Source organism: Dermacentor andersoni, chromosome 5, assembly GCF_023375885.2.
Source record: "Dermacentor andersoni chromosome 5, qqDerAnde1_hic_scaffold, whole genome shotgun sequence".
Taxonomy (NCBI): domain Eukaryota; kingdom Metazoa; phylum Arthropoda; class Arachnida; order Ixodida; family Ixodidae; genus Dermacentor; species Dermacentor andersoni.
This window is the reverse complement of record NC_092818.1, coordinates 18226593-18246497: the sequence shown is the minus strand read 5'-3', so window position 1 is coordinate 18246497 and position 19905 is coordinate 18226593. Positions and strand designations below refer to the sequence as shown.

The 19905-nt window shown below is 55.9% G+C and overlaps 1 protein-coding gene across 3 annotated transcripts in view; it reads right to left on the bottom strand.

The window, feature by feature from the left end:
• The window catches only part of rdx (BTB/POZ and MATH domain-containing protein rdx), a 213466-nt gene that overhangs the window by 56499 nt on the left and 137062 nt on the right, over window positions 1–19905 (bottom strand). The window contains exon 1 of one of the 3 annotated variants that reach the window (XM_055070123.1): window positions 3777–3819. The exons of the other annotated variants lie outside the window; for them this stretch is intronic. Coding sequence (XP_054926098.1) covers window positions 3777–3804 — 28 coding nt within the window. The 5' untranslated portion in view covers window positions 3805–3819. Of the gene's footprint in view, window positions 1–3776; window positions 3820–19905 lie in introns of those variants that run through there. 3 annotated transcript variants of the gene reach the window in all.

Here is a 19905-nt window from a genome sequence, read left to right as displayed (position 1 = left end):
GTCGGTGCTGGTCGCTATCGAAGCCGGGTCCTCGAGCACAATAGCCCGAAGCTGTGTACGGTCGACCACGATCGCGGGCTTGACGTCGATTAACGTTAGCACGCGGCGTCGCGCCACCCGTGCGATCTCGGAGGCCACGCATAAGGATGGAGACTTATGCAAAAAAGTCTCCAAACTAGCTCAGCTTTCTGTCGTTCTAAGATGGAGACTTCGCGCGTGCGCGGCTAGATGGAACAGCGTGTTGTTCGTCCTTGCGTCTCTTCCGGCTTACCAAACCGCCTCCCACGGCAAGAGGGGCCCTTTTTTGTATTGTTGAAAGGTAGTTAACTGGCAGTGGGTACAGCTCAACTTATTTTTCTCTTGCGCCGTCTATATTGAGGTTCTCACAAGTGCGCGACCGGCGAAAGACGCGACTCGACTGCGGTCGCCCATTCGGAGCGCAACCGTGTTTCGTGGGCACCGCACTTGCAGCGCCCGTGATACGCCGTCGGGGCTGCGAGCGCCGCTCTGCGGGCAATGTACGAATGAAAATGCCTGGCGTAGCTCTTAAAAAGGACCCTAAGAACAACAAGCGAGAAGAAACCGAGGGGCCCGATCCTGATTACTCGTATCATGAGAAACCAACAAACACTGACACCAAGGACAACATTGGGGAAATTACGTGTGCTTAACGTATGAAATAAAGAAACGATAAATTAACGGAAATGAAAGTGGATGACAAAACAATTTGCCGCAGGTGGGAAACGATCCCACAACTTTCGGATCGTTCCCCACTTGCGGCAAGTTTTTTCATCTACTTTAATTTCCATTAATCTATCGTTTCTTTATTTCATTTTTTAAGCACACGTAATTTCCCCAAAATCGGTGCTTGTTGGCTTCCTAAGAAAAACAGTATACTATACTGAGACTCTATTCCTATTTTTCTTTTCTGCAAGAAAGAGAACGAAAATATTGGTTATAAGAGGAGGTAAGGAACGATTTCCTCTATCTTGAACTTCGCGTCCGAACTAAGCGCACGTACGGCGGTTGGCGACACAGATTTCAAAATATTTTCACTTTTGCGTCCTTTTCATTCACAAGTTATCGATACTAACTAGGCTGGGTTTTTGATTCCTTTCGAGTGCAACGCGACCTTGTGCATGCATAAACTTATCTAGGCTTGGGAAGATTCCGACGAAACCTCGTGACGTAAGGAGGAGCTAGCGCGCTAACTCCAAACCCGTCTTTAAATTTATTCGCCTTTCCCGCCGTCCTACAAGACATGGTTGAATGATCCATCTTGTTATAAGCATGATCGTCAAAACAACAACTCATGTACAAATTGTGGACTCAAGCGTAATGAAGCAGCCCTCGGTCACAAGTGAGCGACCACGGGACTTGAACTTCTGCTATTTTATTTCCTCGAAATGATGCGACTGGGGGTGCTGCCATTTTTTCTTCAAACTGGAATTCAAGATGCAGTCACCAGGTTCGAGCATCGCTGAAAATGTTACCCGCGGTCCTGCAAAGCACGCACTGGTGCAGCGGTTCCAAGCGTTTGCGGGGATGCCAACAGAACAGCGGAACACGCGTGCGTTCATGTCTCGCTATCACTCGCTGTATTTATTTTCGCTTAATCGCCGTTCTTTTTCGGCGCTTGATGCGCTGTGGTTCGATGCAGGGAGGGGCTCACGCGTCGACCAGTTCATCGGTGTTACAGAACCGATCGCTGGATTAAAGGGCCAGTAATTCTCCCGAACTCCCTCAAACTACAGAAGTCGGCCTCTGCTGTCATGGCTAAACTTTTCCTCACCGATACATTTCACCCAAGCTCTTCTGGTTTCGGGACAAGAGGGCTTGCCCGGTCGCAGCATTTCGGCGCCAGACTTCGCGGTTATCGAACCACGGGCGCGCCGAGCCGCCAAAGGAAACATAAACGCCCACGACTTTGTCGGCCGTTGTCACAGTCATTAGTGACGGAGGAGCGGCCCGTTCGGAATGATTCAACGAGTCTTCTGCATCTTCGAACGCACTGCTCTGCAACGAACGAGACGTGCGCAGAGAGATCGTGCAAGTCCTGCCAGTGTCGCGGTCACTCTTTTCAACGAGCTCACCGGAAGCGCCAAGTGCGCTGGGTGCTACAAAGTGCCTGCGCTGGCATCGGCAACTTTGGGTCCGGAATGCACAGGAAGTGCGTCTAGCAGCGATTCCAAAAATACGTCGTACGGACGGTATATGCCAAAAGCATAAGACGGCAAACTTGTTTCGTTCCTTTATCTCCCCTCTCCCAGCCCCCCCCCCCCCCCCAAAAAAAAAAAGAAAGAAACACTAACGGCCACGAACGCATCCTTCCCTCTAACAAAGGTTAATTCATAACTCTGTTATAGCAAGCACTTTTGTCGCTCCCTTTTTCCAGTTAGGTTTGAGCCATCCGCGCGCACAGCGGTGCTCGAGCACAAATCGGCGAGTTGTCGCAGGACGAGCACACGCACCAAAAGAAGCGCTCTCGCGAGGGAGCCACTGACCGTCAACGAGCCCAAAAGGGTTGACAACTGGGTCACCCCGTTTCTGCAATCGGTACCAGCGCACGTGCACCCAACCACGGATGCCGCGCGAGCCCTCTCTCTTTCCTGTTAATTCCCGCGAGGGCGCCACAAAATCGTGCTACCGAAACGGGCTGCTGTGGCCAATGTGCACAGTTTCCAGGTCGCAGCGACACGCAGTACAAGTGCGCTCAAGCTAGAAAGAGACACACATCGCCACTCGCAGAAAGCAATTCAAAAACGGAGGAAATACTCGAGAACACAACATGAATCATCGCGCTCCGAAACTTTGTGAAGACACCCTTTCAGTGACTTGCGGCTTCATACCGATGCTCAAAGGACCGCACTGTTTCCCGTTGACACCAAATTCTCCAAATGCAAGAGCAGGAGCGAGAAAGAACCGCCACGAAGAACGGAGGAGTAGCCGGGTTGGCGACAAGTGGAGCACACATCGACGACAATGAGTATAAGCAGGCCAGCGGTAATAATGGACGGCCTCGGCTGACCCGCAGGTCAACGCCCACTCGGCCCGTGCACGCGAGGGAGAGAAGGCGGCGAGGGAGCGTCGATCACGGGAGGCCGCCGACGTCCGCGGTACCCGCTCGCGTCCATCAAACGTCCGGGCTGGGCCGTCTCGGTCAAGCGGCCACGAGACCAGCGAGGTTCACTCATTAGCACATCCAGATGCTGGCACCACCGGTTGGCTCGTTCGCTGCGTTACTCGGGCAGCGGTCCGCACATATACGGGAGCCAGAGGTCGTCGACCCGTTCGGAGAAGGAAGCGCCCCGTTCCCAGCCGCGAGGCCCCCAGCGCTCGCCGACGGCCCGCTCCGAAACCGGGCTGATCGCACGCCTTCGTGGCTATATGCGGTGGCCCCCGACAAGCGCGGCTGCGTGTAACGCACACGAATACACTGCGGGCACGTGCTTGGCGCGGTGGACGACGCTCGAGGCGCCGACAGGACGGTGCTGTCTATCGTCCCGTCGCTCTGTGACCGCGGTCGGCTCGAGCCCCGTTCGGAGCGCACATGGCGCATTCCTGAGGAAATGGGTCCCGCGCAAAACCCGACACTCGCGTTAGCTGTCGCCGCAAGCATCAGTGCACGCGAACGCGAGTTGTGCGGACACCGGTATTCGCAGAGATCAGGCTCCCGACAAGAGACTTGGGCCAGCGTTCGTTTTGTGCGACACGCCACTGGCGCAGAGCTCGGCTTCGTCGGAGGTCGACCACACTCGCGCAACGGCAAAACTCACCTCTGAGCAGGGTCCATAGGCAGACCATGGGAAGACGGCAGCGAGCAATCCACGCCGCACGAGACAGCCGCCGCACCGGGCGCCACGTGCGCTCACAACACGGGCCGCGGACGCTCGGGCACGCCGCCGCGTCGCGAGCAGGGTCATGCAGTCGGCGGCCAACGAACCGCACGCGGCGCAGAAAAGGAGAGCGCGGCGGCGGACCACTTTCGGGACGAGGCGGCGGCAATCGACCCGGCCGCCAGATAAGGGGGCCGCCGAGGAGACGACCACGAGCTGACCACCGCCGACCGAGGGCGAAAAAGACCTCCTCGCCGGTTCGATCCCGGCTCGGACACGGCCGGGTCGCGCACAACACGGGCGCGAGAGGAGGCCCCAAAACAAAAGGCCGCACAAAGTGGGCCACTGGAGAAGTGGAGCAGCAGCAAGCGCGCGCGCTCTCCACCCGCGCACAATGCGCGAGGGAAGAAGCACTTTTCAATTATTAAAAGTTCCCGGCCTCTTGGGAGGCATCCAGGCGACGCCCATGGGCGCTTAGAGAGTTCATCGAACCCGGCGGATGCCGCCTCTCCCACGTTCTCGGCGCGCATCTCTCGCGCGCTCTCCTCCAGGGGCAAGGTGGCGGGGCGCCACACTGCGGTGCCGGTATCGCGGAGCCGACCGGTTGGATTAGGTTGCGCTGTGCGGTGGTCCCCAACGATCGGGCCCCCGGAGGCGACCTCGTGTCCATCCGGCAGGCGACGCGAACAAAGCGACTCGCCAGCGGACTCCTCCACCGCGGGCGCGCCTCGCAGGGAGGCTTTCCAATGCGAGCGGGGTAAAGCGGACTCCGTGCAACGTGCAGACACTGTCGCCAGAAGTTCGCTCTCGGCGCCTATCAGAGCGCGAGCTTCCAATGTGCGCGGAAACAACACCGTTCGCGGGAGGCATTCGAGCACCGGCGTTTCGCCGCGATGCTTGCTCAATGTAGGACGATCCCGCCGTCAGTACACATTTGTACGGGAACCGGTACGGAATGATGGGTGCGACGCTACAGCCCGCTAGTCTGGCGTGTGACTAGCGACGAACACAATGCCGCACTCAACATTGCCAATCCCGACGGAACAGTGGGCTGCTGTTCACGACCGGGCCTGCAACGTCGGTGGGCAGTCAGATGCCGCGGCTCAAAGAAGCGCAGCCGGTGACGGGGCCAGAAGTCCTCCCAGACTCTAGAGCGTAATGGGCAGGCAGCTCGCCCCGCGACAGATTCGCGTACCTAGTGCTGCTGGCCGCTCCGCACGGTGGCGTGGCCGACGAGGAAAGAGCGCCGGAGGCGGCCGGATGCGTGGGGTCCGTCGCCGCGGAGGCCGATCGATCCCAATTAGCAACGGCGCGGTGTGTGGTCCACCGGGGACGACCATCATCGTCGTCGCCCCCTCGCCGCCAATTACGCGGCAGACACGGACTTCGGGGGCCCGCGCGGTCGCCGGGCGCGGTGTGACGCCGCGCCCACGCGCGCGTTTCGGCGACTGAAAGCCGGCGGACGCCGGAGGTGACAAGCTAGCGGAAGATATACGGAGCGCCAGGCACGGAAGACGAGACAAAAGAACGGCGCTGCGGATAGCAAGAGACACGACAGTGCACGAAGGAGATGCGCGACATCGCTGCCGGTGAGAACGCCAGCTGCCTGCAACAGAGAGGCACAGTTACTAGGCATACAGTACCAGCAGCCACACGAAGCAGAGATCCGGTACGCAGCGACGGCGCACAGTCGCGCGCCACGGGTGCTACGGTACACACTTTCGCGCTTTCCGTTCGCCATTGGCAGACGAGTTGGACGGATTATGCTGACACGCAAAGATTTATCCGTCGCGCACGAAAGCTGCGAAGTGCGAGGCCGTAAAGCCGCCTGCTCCCTCCTTCGTTTTGATCGAACAGCGGCCAGGAGCGCATTAGAGAAGCGCACCAACGTGATAGCACATCTCGTGCAGATAACAAAGAAACGACAAAACCAACAATAAAATGAATCTACGGAACTGCTTTCTCTCGCTGTCTAAGGTGCTCTCCGACGTGGCTCAGTGATAAAAGAACCTTATGTAAATGGCGTCCCTCTCTTCCGGTCATGGGAAGAAGAAAAAGAGCAGCAGCGTCTGCAGGGAAACCCGGGTTTGCGCGTGCAGCGCATACAGAGGCGGTGAACAAACAAACAAAAAGCGTCGCCAAAGGGAAAGCCCAAAGCGCTGCCCTCTGCGGCGACTGCAGCTCATCACAGGAAAATGCACCTCGCTATGCGACGCTGGCATAATGCGAGCAGCGGCGGAAGAAGCCGATGCACGTGAACAAAGCCCGCGTGTCAGCGTTGCGACTCCGTCCCAACCGCCCCCGAGACGGCCTGCAATATGCATGCGTTCGGCCGGGCACCGTGTCGGTCGCTCGGACCCCCCAGGGTGGCGCAGGCGGGGGGGCTCTCGTCGGCACGAGCGCGCGGCTCGACGGTCCGGACCGCACATCGAGCAATGCGGGCCAGCTGGCGCTACACTCCCTCAGCTGGTACAACACTGGCGCGAGAAAAATAAAGAGCAGGTTTTGGGACGTTTCTTTTGGGACCAAGGATGTGTTAACACGAGCCGCGGGTCCAGAGGCCGACGATAGGCGCAGGAGAAAGGTAGAGGCGAAGAGCTTGCTGGCATCCGCCTCGTTTCCTTAGACCCGCGAAAACTCTGCAATACGATTAGTTTGACGGCCCGAAAGCGCACAGCGCGATGTGAGGGCACATCTTATAGCGGAGGGCTTTGCATTCAGTTTGATCACTTAGGGTTCTAACGTGCTCGAAGGCGCGGTACCCTTCTGCACGAAAAGCTCGAAATGCGACTGTGGAAGCTGGGAATCGAACCCGCGACCCCACGCCCAAAGGCGGAACGCCATTGCGTCGGGAGCACGTACTGTCAAGACTGAAGTATGCCGCACGCAAGCCACGGATAGAATGACCCATATTTCAACAGAGCGCACTTCTCTGAGGTTACAAGTAGACGAGGCAAGCACAGAGATCGAAGAATCACCGGGATTTAAAAGCCGCCGCCGTAGGGATAAGCAAGCGGAAGCTGGGGCATTAGTGGAGAAAGGCGATAATGAATGTGGCGATATGACGTGAAATTCTCATAAATTTTCCTCTCTGGCAAGTTATCTGTAACCACAATACAAAGAACAAACTTTACAATGTCTGTCTGTCTAGTGCAGCCTAAAAAGCATGGAGGAAGGAAAGCGTATAGGAGAGGCCCCAACAGGGACGTGTTGGAGAAAGTGTGGCGGAAGTCACGTCTGTTTTTCGCAAAGGAGCAGTGGGACTGGTACCCCAAATGTCAACGTTGCCACAACCGCGCTCCTGAAGCGCTCGCTGCTGCTTTCGGCCTTTGAAAAGTAAGATATAGGATTTTCCGGCCCGTATCTTTCTCGCAACACATTCTGTTCGCGAGACAAGCTCCCTTTGGAGCGTAGTGTGTAAGCTTGAAAAAGTTGTGTCTAGGGTCTGCGAGTGTGAGTGTCAGCCAAGTCTTCGTCGTCTTCTTCAACGTGCCACGGAAAAGCATAGGAGCACGTCTGCTTCACTAAAACTGCTACAGAAGTTTCGTAGGCTTTGTTTTGACGCGTGTAGGCAGCACACACCTCCGGCGGTTCGTAGGAATGCAAGTTCAAAGCTCGCGCCTATCCTCTCCAGCGATCTGATTGGAGGCGCAAGGGAGATGGCACACCAACATGGTCGTATTTCCGGATTCAAAAACGTGACGTCATGGCCTCTCCTATTTCGTTTCTTTCCTCCATGCCGAAATGCGTGTAGCGAGGTTCTAGTGGAAGCAAAGCAGGAGCGAAAATGCGTCGATATCGGCTAGCTAAGGCACGCTGTGCAAAACAAAATAAGTTGACGAAAATATCCTAAATGCGAAAATCGAGAGACCGCGTTAACGAGCTATCAAGACGAGCGAACGTGGTGCAGTGACACAAATCAACCGATGAACGTATTCACAAGCGCGACCAACGTAAAGATGTGGCAAACACATCGTGTGACTGCGCAGAGCGGGCATAAAGCCCGCCACGCGGCGCTCCCTGTACGACTCGCTGTATTTGTGCAGTTGTGTACACCACTGTGGCCCTTAGTTTCCCTCCCCACTTACTTGTGGGTCGTGTATGTTTACTGTATGTTTAGGGTTCCCTTTTTTATATTTTCTTCTTTTTTTCATCGCTAGGGCGTGCAATTGACATACCTACCCGTTGCAAAGGGTGAAGCCGCATTACACCATCATCACCGGTAACCAGTGTTGTTTTAACAAGGGGGATGAAGCGTTCGGCCGGAGCTGCCAAGCCCGCGATGGCAGGGTTTCGAGAAAACTACAGCCCCTTCCACAGGAGTTTTCCACGACCGGGTGCGCGCTGATGCCTTAGTGGAGCGACTACCTTGCATCGGGTCGTAGAAGGTGCGCCCAAGCGGTACACCGAAGCTCTGGTCGGGGCACACAAAGCGACCCCCCGCGGCCCCGCTCAAAACGGATGCCACCCGATGCGCATTAACCTAGAGAAACGGGGCTTCTCGCCGGTGCGCTGACGCCAGGCGGGGAAGCCCCCCGAAAGAGGCAACAGCGCAGCCCCTCGCCATCCGCGGCCGGGTCATGCGCGGCGGTTGTCATAGCGGCCGCTTCTGCGAGGCCGACGGCCCGGTGTGCCCCGCCGCCGCCGATGAGCGTGCCTTCGCGGCGAACTGGGTGCAACCGCCGCCGTTCGAGAATGGTCCGTTGCGCACAACGAGGGTACGCAGCGCAGAGGAGGCGCCTGCGCTTTTCGTTCTGCCGCGAGACGCATTCGCCATCACATTCGGCTTTTCTAGTGCGTGGCGCTCGCAGGGAGGCTGGGCCATCCTCGGAGGAAGTGTCAACCGCGGACGTGAGCCACAACATGGCCATGATCCAGGTCCATCACGCGGCCAGACTCGATCTTGTCGAGATGTGTATGGGTTACTCGACATGCGCAGCAACTGGGGACTCGCACCTGCAGCCGAGAGGAGTTCTGCTCACGAGCGCCCACCTGAGTCACTCGCAAGGCGTTGTAGGCTGTTTGCAATGCGCGTAAGAGTTGCACTCAAAGGAGTATTTCGGGAACCTACCCAGAGGGGAACTTTTTGTTGGGCTAGTTGGTGCACGTTACTGAAGTACTAAAGCACACGGACGAGCGCGCTCGTCCGTGTCTCTTCTTGAGTCGTCTGACGCTTTAGTACTTCAGTAACTACCCAAAGGGGCACTGTTAAATCGACTCCGCAGTAGTAAGTCTCTGTCAAGTCCCTCGTATCTTTCCACGAAGCAAGTCTATGCGAGATGTTGACCATGTTCGACGCTTATGTTGCTGGTGAATGGCCGAATATCGCGAATGCGGTATGTTACAATTGGGGCCTGAACCAGCACATCTATAATGGTAGAAGGCGTGGAAAGCAGACCAGGGCAAAGACAAAGAAAAAATTCAGTGTCATTCCACTCTGTGAAAGTGGATGACAAGCGAAGCTGTGTATAGTGATGACTACATTGATTTAATACATGTTGATTACGATACAATGATTGAACGCAGCTGCTGATAACGTCGCTAGACGATGTTCACGTCACAGTAAAGAGGCGCACACATTGGACTTAGCTATATCGATTTCTTGGTCTACGCGAACCTCTTCTACGCACGCAGAAAAAAAAACGGAAGCCTAGATGTATACAGCTTCGCTGTAAAAAAAAAACGAGTAGGCGAGAGGCGTCGCACGTTCGAAGCCATGCACGCACTCTCCGCAGTTGGCGGCAGCAACATGGCGACGCCAAGACACCCCAGCGGCCAAGCAGCCTCGGCAAGGGGGCCGCCGCTGATGGACACGCGCGCCGGGCGCGAATTCAGAGCGGATCAAACAGTGTCGGGGTGAACCACCGGCCGCCCAGAGTCGACCTCGTCACACATTCCGACGCGCGCGCGGGAAGGCCAAAGCGGGCCGATAATTACGGGACACCGATAACAATTACCAGCGGCCCCGAAAGATACGCAGGCGAGCCCAGTGAGAGAGCCAACAAAACAGAGGCAAATAAGCAGTAGCGAGACATAAAAGCACGCAGAGAGGCCAGAAAAGAACACGCGCAGGCCAAACACAATGCACGGCCGTCCTTCCGCGCGCGCGAATGACTGACAACGAAACGGGGTCAGAGGCCTGGCCGCCGCTCGCTCGCTCGCCCGACATTCAGCGCCACCTCGTCGCGGGCTCGCGAAACGGCGACGGTAGCGGCCGATGCGAGCGTGAACAACATGCAGATAGAGAAGAGCGGCCGCAGCAGCACGAAAGAGATGCGGAAGTTCGCCAAAAGCTCAACACGCGGGGCGTGCGGTGCACACCCTCGCGCTCTTCGGCGGCCGCCCCGTTTATCTCTCTCGCTCGCGAGGCGGGTTCCCTAGGCCTGTCCCTAGCGTCACTCCACAGGTCAGGAAGAGGCCTGACGTCAGGCGAGGCCAACGAACGCAGCTGCGCTCCCTGTTCGTCGCCGAAACAATCTGTGCCCCCTCGCCCAGAGTAGCGGAGCGAAACTAAAACCCTAAGGCTGATGATAAGGAAGAGTCGTAAACTATACAGTACGTAACGCCCGTGCGGTCGAGAACCTTGGCCTGCCAGAGCGACTGCAGGGGTAAAGAAAAAGGAAGGCGGCCAGCAACAAGTATTCTAACAGAAACCAGTTCCAAAAAATACCGAGTAGGTTGGCGGCCGAACGCGGCGCTCGCCAAACAATTGGGGACGGCGGCAAAACCGGAACACGTAGAATGGCCTCTCTGGCGCCGCTTCAATAACGGGGGGAAATTTGACAGCCGTTCCATATTCACTACTGTCGACAACCTTGGCGAGGCACGCGACCACCGGTCACTGCAATATTAGATCAAGCAGTGGGGTTCTCGTAAGGTTCGCAGTGCCGACACCTGCCCGGCGAACCCTGCAAGCGCTGCATAGCGCGGGCGGCCCAGCGCAAGGCCCGCTTCAAGGAAACGGGAGACAGGAAGCCATTCACAGCGTGCGTCACGCGAGCCGGCCTTTCCGCCGTCCTCGGCGTTGCGTCAGTCGCCCTCCCCCGACGACGAACGTCCACCCCGCGCGCCACGAACGGCGGAGCCGCGCCGAGGCCGGCCACGCATTTCCATTCGTCGGCGCCAAGTTTTACGACCAGCCGCGTGCTCGGCACGTCCGCAATCGCTTCCGGTTCGGGGCCGACCACACTGCGCGGAGGACAACCGCGGACGGGGCTGCGCGCACGGCGGAGGCGAGTGCGGCTCACCAGTTCGGTGATCGGAAAACTCACCCAGCGTAGCTGAACCTACGAAACAGTTGAACAGCAGGCGTCCACCTCTCGAGAGCAACACACTTCCCGTGTAAAACAAATCACGTGTGTGCGCACCTCAATGCACCTTGCTAAGATGAGCAGGGTTCCTCGCGAGCGCCACATACTCCAATTTTTTTTTTTTTTTTCACCACACGAAGCCCAGCGTGAACAAGAATGTGGTTCCACAGATAAAACATTGTATCGTACGTTCCGCTGGCCACCACCAGACGGCGCGACCGAGCGTTGTACACTAGACTTACTGTATATGCTACCAAAGGTAGCTTAGCTACCTTTGGTAGCATATACAGTAACTCTATTGTACACTAGTATTCCTGTATGTGCTCCCCCAGGGAGTATATACAGTAACACTACTGTACACCATTTGCTGCAAATTTTAACGACTAGATCCGCGACTTCTGCCAGCAACGCTGCGCGTAGCATTCGTGACATCTGCATAAGAGCAGCTACGCACGAAGGAACGTCTTGTGACACTTTTGAAGCCTGTATAAAGGAGAGGCTCACGGGAAATAAGCCACCACCGCGTAATTTCTAGCCGCCGAATGTAGGGAGAGTATACATGGAGAGCGGGTGGCGAGAGCGCTCGTGACGAGGGCGTCACTATGTCTACCAAAACAAACGATACCATCGCAGGTCCGGCAGCCGCGGAGGGCCTATTTAGTTTAACTCCTACAATATTCTTCCTCCTTCACTAGTTCGAACCGGTAAGGTTAACGGGTAGAGCAGCGCGCTTTTGTTCTGGGGCAACTCTGGTTCGAATCCTACTATCAGAGACGTAATTTAAAAATTAACTTCCGATGTTTCACGCTTCCAAATCCCGATCTTATTATAGGCTTGCCAAACTGGGAGACTTCGGATTAATTTTTAGCAGCTGGCGTTCGTTAAAGTACCAGTAAATTTCAAACTACACGAGCGTTTTCGCATTTCGCCGCTACATAAATGCGGCCGCCGAGGCCGGGTTCGAACACGCCACCTTGAGCTCAGCATTCAACCAGCATTGCCATCTAATATACCGCAACGGTAAAAACAGGATGCGTTGCACTCCGAGCAAGTTACCAGTCTCCGTTGGCAACTGCGTCTTGGCTCTAGCCGCCAGGTGACGGCCGCGAGCTAGCGCGATCTGCCGACGACACGGGCGAAACGAAGGCTCGTCCGTCTTCGCATCGAGGACGAGGCTTTCAACGGCAGCGGGTCGCGTACAGCAAGTGCGGACACAAGGCCCGACGCTCTCTCGGAGCGAAGGCTGAGCGGAAGTCGCTGGGAGGACGCAGCTGACGCCTCGCGCGGAGTGGCAGGCGAAGCGCGCGGGACCCCGAGGTCGATCGATGCCGCGGCGCGGACGGCGCTCGTTCGGTGCCTCGCTCGTGCAGGCACGAGCCGCTACAGACACTGGCGCACTGCAGACGAAGGGCAAATCGTACAACGGTCAGGTGCGTCTCCGCGTTTCTTTACGCACGGAACGAGAGTCTTGGGGAAAGAACCCTGCGCGGAGGGTTCCACGAATTAGCGAGCGAGACCGTAACGAGAGAACTAACTCGGTCAGATAGGCCTACTACAAATGGGCTCGCCGGACCTCGGGTGCATCAGGACGCGCTCTGCTTCGCGGCCTCACGGACGGCCCTGTAGCCCGAGCCGCTCGCGCCCCGACCGCGCAACCGGGGGTGACACAGGAAGTGGAGACTTGGCAAGCGGTGGCCCACTTGAGAGGCCCGCCGGCAGAGGACGCCGTTAATAAAGGGACGAGAGGCAGCGCCGCGCGAAGGCCGCCAGCCGAGAAGAGGTCGGCGCCGTCCTCGCACGGCCCCCAAAGCGGCGTACCAAGGACCGCGCCAAGGAGCGCGCGCGGATGGGCCGCCCGTCACCGACCGGCTCCCCCTCGCTTCCCGCCGCACGAGCACAATTCGCGAACAAAGGCGGCTCCGACACATGCTCCAGAAGGCGCCGATGGCACACGTGCAGGATGGCCGCCGTCAGCCGGACACGCGACCCCTGGAGCGCCGCGCTCCGCTCGAGCAGGCGCGAGGCTCGCTGGAAAGCCCCGACGCTGGCCCCGGCGCACGCACCGAAGGCCCGGACCGAGGACAAGCGCGTGGACGCACGGTCGACGACGAGGCGGCGGCGCTGCTGCGCGACTCGTTCGATCGAGGCCTTGGCACGTCTCTCGGAAACAGCCGCGCGGACGCCCACGCGTTCCTCGGCGCCGCTGTGCTCATCCGCCGTCTCGGTGCCAGAGAACCACATCGCTGGCCTCCGAGATTGCAGCGGCGCAGTTGCGATCTCCGGGGCCGCGGAAGAGTGTCTCCGAGGCGACAGAGTACTCCCGCGCACTGCTAGAGACCCTGCCGCCCAACGATGGTGCTCTGGGCGCGCACGACGTTCTCGGGGTGCGAGGCACCCACGCACTGTCGTCGCACGAGACGCGCCCGCTGCGCGAGACACGCTCGGCGCAGCGGAAGAGGTCGCAGTATTCCATTCACCGCGATCATGCGCCGAGATACCGGGGGCCCGAGTAGCGCAAACACCCTCGCGGAGCACAGTTTGCGCCACTGCGGTTGCGCGTCGACACGTGCTAATGAGCACGACGGTTTTTCACTAAGAACACTTGCCGTTACCGACAAGCATCTCGCGAAGCGCGTCGCTGAACCTGACTCGTTTCACGCAGAGACACGAGCATGCGTTCCACATATGCCGTAGCGCTCTGCTTCGCCTTCTGCAGCAAACGCACGTCCCGTCGTCAGGAGAGCGCGGGTCACACGTGACATCGGACGCCGTGTTCGAAATGACGTCTGACGCGTGTGAAAGGCGATGCTCCAATCGTTCGTTAGTAAACGTGCTCCTTATGTCGCTACGCTGCAGCTTTAAAATTTCTCAATTTTTAGCTGCGATGCACTTTAATCGTTGTTTCGTGATATCCCAGGCACACAGCCAAGCACACACTCAAAAAACCTGCAAAAAGACGTCATTATCGGCACATTGCGTAGAGGGCCAGTTGAAAACTGCGCTTCCTTCTGGTATACTATATACAGCTCTGCAAAAACCGTCGCACGCGCCAATTTTTCTTATTCGAAGCAACCGAGGTGAAAACTCCCCGTTTTATCGCCCCCCCCCACCCCCCCCACCCCCACCTCGGGTTTTTCAGAACTGCCATATTCGGAGAAACATTACACGTTCTTTCCGGCTTTTCCTCGGTCACACAGCCCGTTGTTGAGTGCAGCTATTGGCAACACGCAGGTCGAGCGCCGGATCTCAGGCGGATATAAATACCGTGCTATATTTGGCCTTGTCGGCAGCGGAATGACTACCACGGTAGCTCAGCGGTAATATGCCGGCTGTGCTCCAGAGCGCGAGGTCGTGGGCTCGATTCCCGGCCGCGGTATTGGCGTTTCGACTGGGACGCGAGCAGGACGTGTGCAGTGCTACGCGTGCACGCTACAACGATCCCCGGTCTGTCAAAATTAATCCGCAGAGCTCCGCTGCGGACTCCCTCGTAACCCACTCTGCAGTTTCGGGACGAACAACAAAAAGATTAAAAGAAAACACACATTTAAGCTGTACATGTGGTGTCCAAATCCACACGCCCTCTGGATAACAAACGCTGATCTCGAAGGCTATGCTTTCTGCTAGTTGCACGTGACGGAAGCGTTTGCAGAAGTAGGAAACACGTCACAGAGTTCTGGACACCACTTATTACAAACGTGCCCTTCTATAATAGAAAAAAGAAGCAAGTCTCAAATTGTGGGGTTTTACGAGTCAAAACCACGATCTGATTGCGAGGGACTCCGCAATAACTTGGGTTCTTTGACGCGGCAAGTCAAAAAAGAGCGAAACGCGGGTGGCGGCGCCGCATCGAAGTTAGCCGCACAAACTCCCCGTGGCGTCACGGATTGCGACGACGTCTGCTCGGAGCTCGTTGGTATTGTGGCGGCAAAGATCCCCGGCACTGCGTTCTAAATGACACAAGGAGCGAACCTGGCAAGTGCGGATAACACTAGGTGAGCCGCAACGGCCCAAATGCTTTTCACTCATGATCGACCTGTTATCGCGAAATTAGCGAAAAGAGGGCTGAATCACGCGCAGCCTAGAATGATTTTAGTGTTTCCCTTTAAAGACCCCACAGTTTGAGGAGGACGGCGAGGCACGGCAAGCGCAGACACGAGCTCGGGAGGAGGGCGAGGAGGAAGAGCGGTCAAGGTCCGCTGGCGCACAAAACGCAGCCTCGCCACAGCACCACTTCACCGAGCCTTCGGGAAAGCGCGTGCCGGCCTGGATTCGATGCCACGTGTCGACGCATCATGTGCAAGGAGCGTTCGAGCACACACTTTAAAAAAAATGCGCACCCTTTGCGGCTCACCTTGTCCCACAACAATAACAGTCATCTGCCTTGCTTGCGTCTCCTTTCTTTAAAACCCTGCGCTCGCTACTTTCCCGTCGAGAATGCCCTGTCACACTGACGACGCGCACGACATAGAGGGAACTCGGGCGCTGCAATCGTTCAGCCACCATGGCAGTGAAGTAGTATATGAATTTGTCTGATCCTCATGCCTGTGGATTCGGATGTTCCTGCGGCTTTGCTTATTATGCTCTATCTGCATTCTATTTCCGCTCAACCTATACTCCTCTAAGTGCAGAAGACTCTGCGAATACGCACAATCGCTAATAATTGATGCGGTTAATCTGTTGAGGTGGCCAAATCGAGGTGGCCTGCCCGCGAGAAATTCATAAGGGCATTATTCTACGCCGATTGTGGATGCATGTGTCCGTGGCGTAACGGTTTCGCATCCTTCCGTGGGACAATTCTGACAATGTTTATTTAATGATTCACTGCGCAGCAATTTGTTGAAAATGACGAGTTTACAAAGTCACGAAGCCGTCTGAAGCCAGAAGGACGAGGTTTAGGCAAATCCACGCACTACCAATCATTCCCATGCTGGCTGACCCGCCGCGCTTGCAGCTCCCGTAGACACTGGAGCCAGAGTTCCCTCCGGTAATTAGTGTTTTAGTTGAGCGTCTTTACGGTACGCTCCGAGCTGCCCCGCTAAGCCACAGCGCAGCGGCGGGCAATTTTCACGTTTTAGTTGTACTACGTTTAGCGGAGCGGACCTTTCGTAGTTGCAGCGCCACCTGGCCAAATTCAGGGTAATGAAAGAAAATAAATACACATATTGATCACTCTTATACAGTAAAACGTATATAACTTATTTATCCATTAAGTATCTAGACGTGCGCTTGTAATGTGTTACCGGTCCATTTTATTCAATGGAAAATAAAGTGCCGTCTTGGGAAACGCCACGTGATACCCAGCGCGCTTGCTTTCAGCATCCAATCCAATCCTTTCTGACGCCATCGCTAGCCAAAGCGCTGCGCGGCACGCTCCGCTCAGGCTGCTTCTAATCGGACCGTGTTCCTCGCTCCGCTAGCGCGCTTACGACTAAGCGGACGGCGCATGCGCATTCGCGCTTCCGCTCCGCTTAGCTGCTTAGCGGAGCGTAAACACGCTCAACACTCTATTGCTGCACGAAACTCGCACGGCGCTCATGCATGACCTGGAAGTAAATGCGGCCGTTATAGCTACTGTTGTGGGGCACGATAATCCCTGAAGTATATGCAAACTGTTTTAAGAGTGCACGGTTCGGCTGCGTAGATGGAAACAACACTGGTGCAGGAATCGGTCAAGAGGGCCGTGTCGAATCGGTCGAAAGCTCGAGCGGAAGAAAGCTTAAAAGTGAGTTCCACGGAAATCCGCAATGGGCGAGAAAGTTCGCATAGCTCAGCTAATTTGATTTATTAATTGCTCCAAGTGTTCTGCTCTTCCATTCGGGCCTAGCTACGCCACGCTTACCAAGCAGCTTTCTGGTCTTCCGATGTTCCATACAAAGGCAAGGCCGAACAGGTTCTCTCCTGCTCTGCTTCTTCGAGGAGACGCACTTTGGAATCGATTTGCATCGACCCGCTCGTTGTAGTTTTTATGGTCCGTCAGTTTTTCAAGAACGAGCCGGCAGCCGAATCGATAATCTGAGAGACGACGCCGACAGTCAATCGCTTGCAGCGCGGTGATCAGGCTCGGCAGGACGGAATCTCAACTGAACGACAACTGTCCGCGCTACAGCTAGCCCGCGAACAACGCACGAACGCCCTTGGCACCAAGCGCGCACGGGCGACAACCGTCGCCAGTGCACGCACCGCTACTGCGCACGCGCGGGCGAACCGTGCGGCGGCGACAAGCTGCTGTCACGGCGTTCCGCCGACACTTCAGCAGTCCGACTCGGCGGACGATAGGGGGGACTCCGCTGCCCATCGCGATGTCGGAGGTCGTACGGCCGCATTCGGAACGGAGTGTTGAAAACCCCCTGCCCAAGCACAAGGTATCGGAATAACTGTTCGCAACAGGGCCGACGGCGGTGTGCAGACGACGCCGAGCAAGAGCCGCGCTATACTGCACCCGAGAGTTGGCGCTTGCCCTCAGCAGGCGCCACGAAGCTACCACAATCGGCGCAAGCAGCGGAGTCGTTAGGTGCTGCGCGAGTTCCTATAGGTCGCGGTCTTAACGGCGGGTCACTTGAAGGTCGCACCGACTACGCGACTGAGTCACGAGAAACGGCTACACCACACGACTTGTAGGTCGCGTCGCGTTGGCGAAGTACACGGATGGTTCTGACGCGTGTCGCGCTTTAACTTGAAATTTCTCGCCATATCCACCACGCCCGCGCGGGTGCCAGCCTCCGTAGACTCAATAACTCTGGGGCTCGAAGACCGAAAAGCTGAAGAAGCAAGCGTAAACTTTTCTCGCGAGCAGAGTGCGCGGAGTCTGTACAGACAAAGTGCTTTGGGTTATTTAGAAATCAGAACGAATAATAGGCTTATAACCCGCCAAGGAAGCAATCGTAAGGGGCGTATAGTGCGAGTGAGAAACGGCCGTAAGCAGGAGCAGCCCACGAGATTATATATACGTATACGCATGCAAGGGCACCGTTGCACAAACGTGGCTGGCACAAAGTGAACGCGCCCTCTCCACACGAGCCAGAAAACGGGAAAAATGCCGAGATTCTGCTCCCCATGCGATACATTTCTGGCCACTTGCGACTGTTCTTTCTCGCGCCTCAACTTCGGCGCCTAAAACGTTGCAGATGATTGAAACGCGCCCTTCCGATCAAGAACTGTCCACGTAAATGCGGGACCCGCGGTGCGCGAGATCTGCGGCACGAAAACAAGCTTACATATACGGTGCCGCTTCAGAGTGTTCTCGGTCGATAAGAGACCGGGGGGACGACCGACTGATGGGCCCCGAGGATGATACACACACAGCGGCAGACAGTTTCGCGAAGTCACAATAAAATAATTTGCCAAGAAAAACCGACTTCCAGATTGATACAAGCATCGTTAGTACTCAGTACAATAATCTATACCGCCGCATTTACGATTTTTTTTTTTTTTTTTGTCTCGTAGTTCCGCGCGGATGTTTATTGTGAGTATCCTTTAATTTAGCATTTCTCTCGTCTATTACTCGCAGATGTGACATTGTTCCTAAAAATATCATGAATAGATAAAAAAAGAAAGACCATGGGCATTTCGATGCCCTCTTAGGGCTCTGTCGTGTACATCTGAGCCCGAATCAGCAACGCGTGCAGACTTCTTGTCTACGAGAACCGAAATTTGAGCGAGTTTGTGAGAATTCACGTTTCGCTTGCAGCGCAAAAAGAAAAACGCACACACACACAAGAAAGGAAGACCACACAGGACGAGCGTTATCTCAAACTAAAGTTTATTCTCGGAAAAACACGCCTATTTATCAGTCGACACAAATCAAAAGCAATGTACATCATTGAGGAAGCGCGCTCCAACCCCTCAAAAATGTTCGCGAAGGTTGTAAAATCTAATCGTGACACGGCTGTATGCTCATAAAAACACAAAAAACCAAAGGCTCCGAAAGCGTATAACACAGAAACCAGCTATGACTCAGGCTCTTATCATGTTGCCATTGATAGTGTTGGATTTTGCAGCGAAAAACGATTCGTCGATATATGCTATTTCGCTTGCGAGAATGTTAATCGAAGGCTGGCTGGCTTTTGGGCACCGAGATAGGAGAACTAGGGAGGTCGTAGAGGCTTCCTACGCTCAAAAATATGGTTCCACGTGTGTCGGCCAGCCCTCGATTAACCTTCACACAAGTGAAATAGCATATCTCGACAAATCGTTTTTCGCTGCCAATTCGAACACTGTCAATGGCCGCATAAAAACCCGAGTAAGAGCTGGTTTGTGTCTTAAGCTCTCGGAGCCATTGGTCTTTCGTGTTTTTATGAGCATAGCCGTGTCACGGTTAAATCTTCCAACTTTCGCGAACATGTTTCGGGGGTTTGGAGCGCGCTTGCGCAATGATGTACACTGCTTTTGATCTGTGTCGACTGATAAGTAGGAGTGTTTTTCGGAGAATAAACTTTAGTGGGAGATAGCGCTCATCCTGTGTGGTCTTCCTTTCTTGTGTTTTTTGCGCTCTTAAGTCAAATATAGCCTCTCCGCATCGGCCCTGCAAGAGCCAAACAACAACTGATAGTGCGCCTGTTCTCGCCGTGAGTCCCCACAATCGTTTGTCCTCTCTACGCGACAAGGTCGCCGTGGACCTGTGGTTTGCAGACTGGCAAACATTGTCCAGTTGCCTTAGAGTGGATATACAAAGTGTGAACACGCGGGCTAATTTCCTCCTGCTGCCAGTCCGGAAGCGCCTATCTTCACGGAAGGCGGCTCGCAGTAGGTGGCGCTGGCAT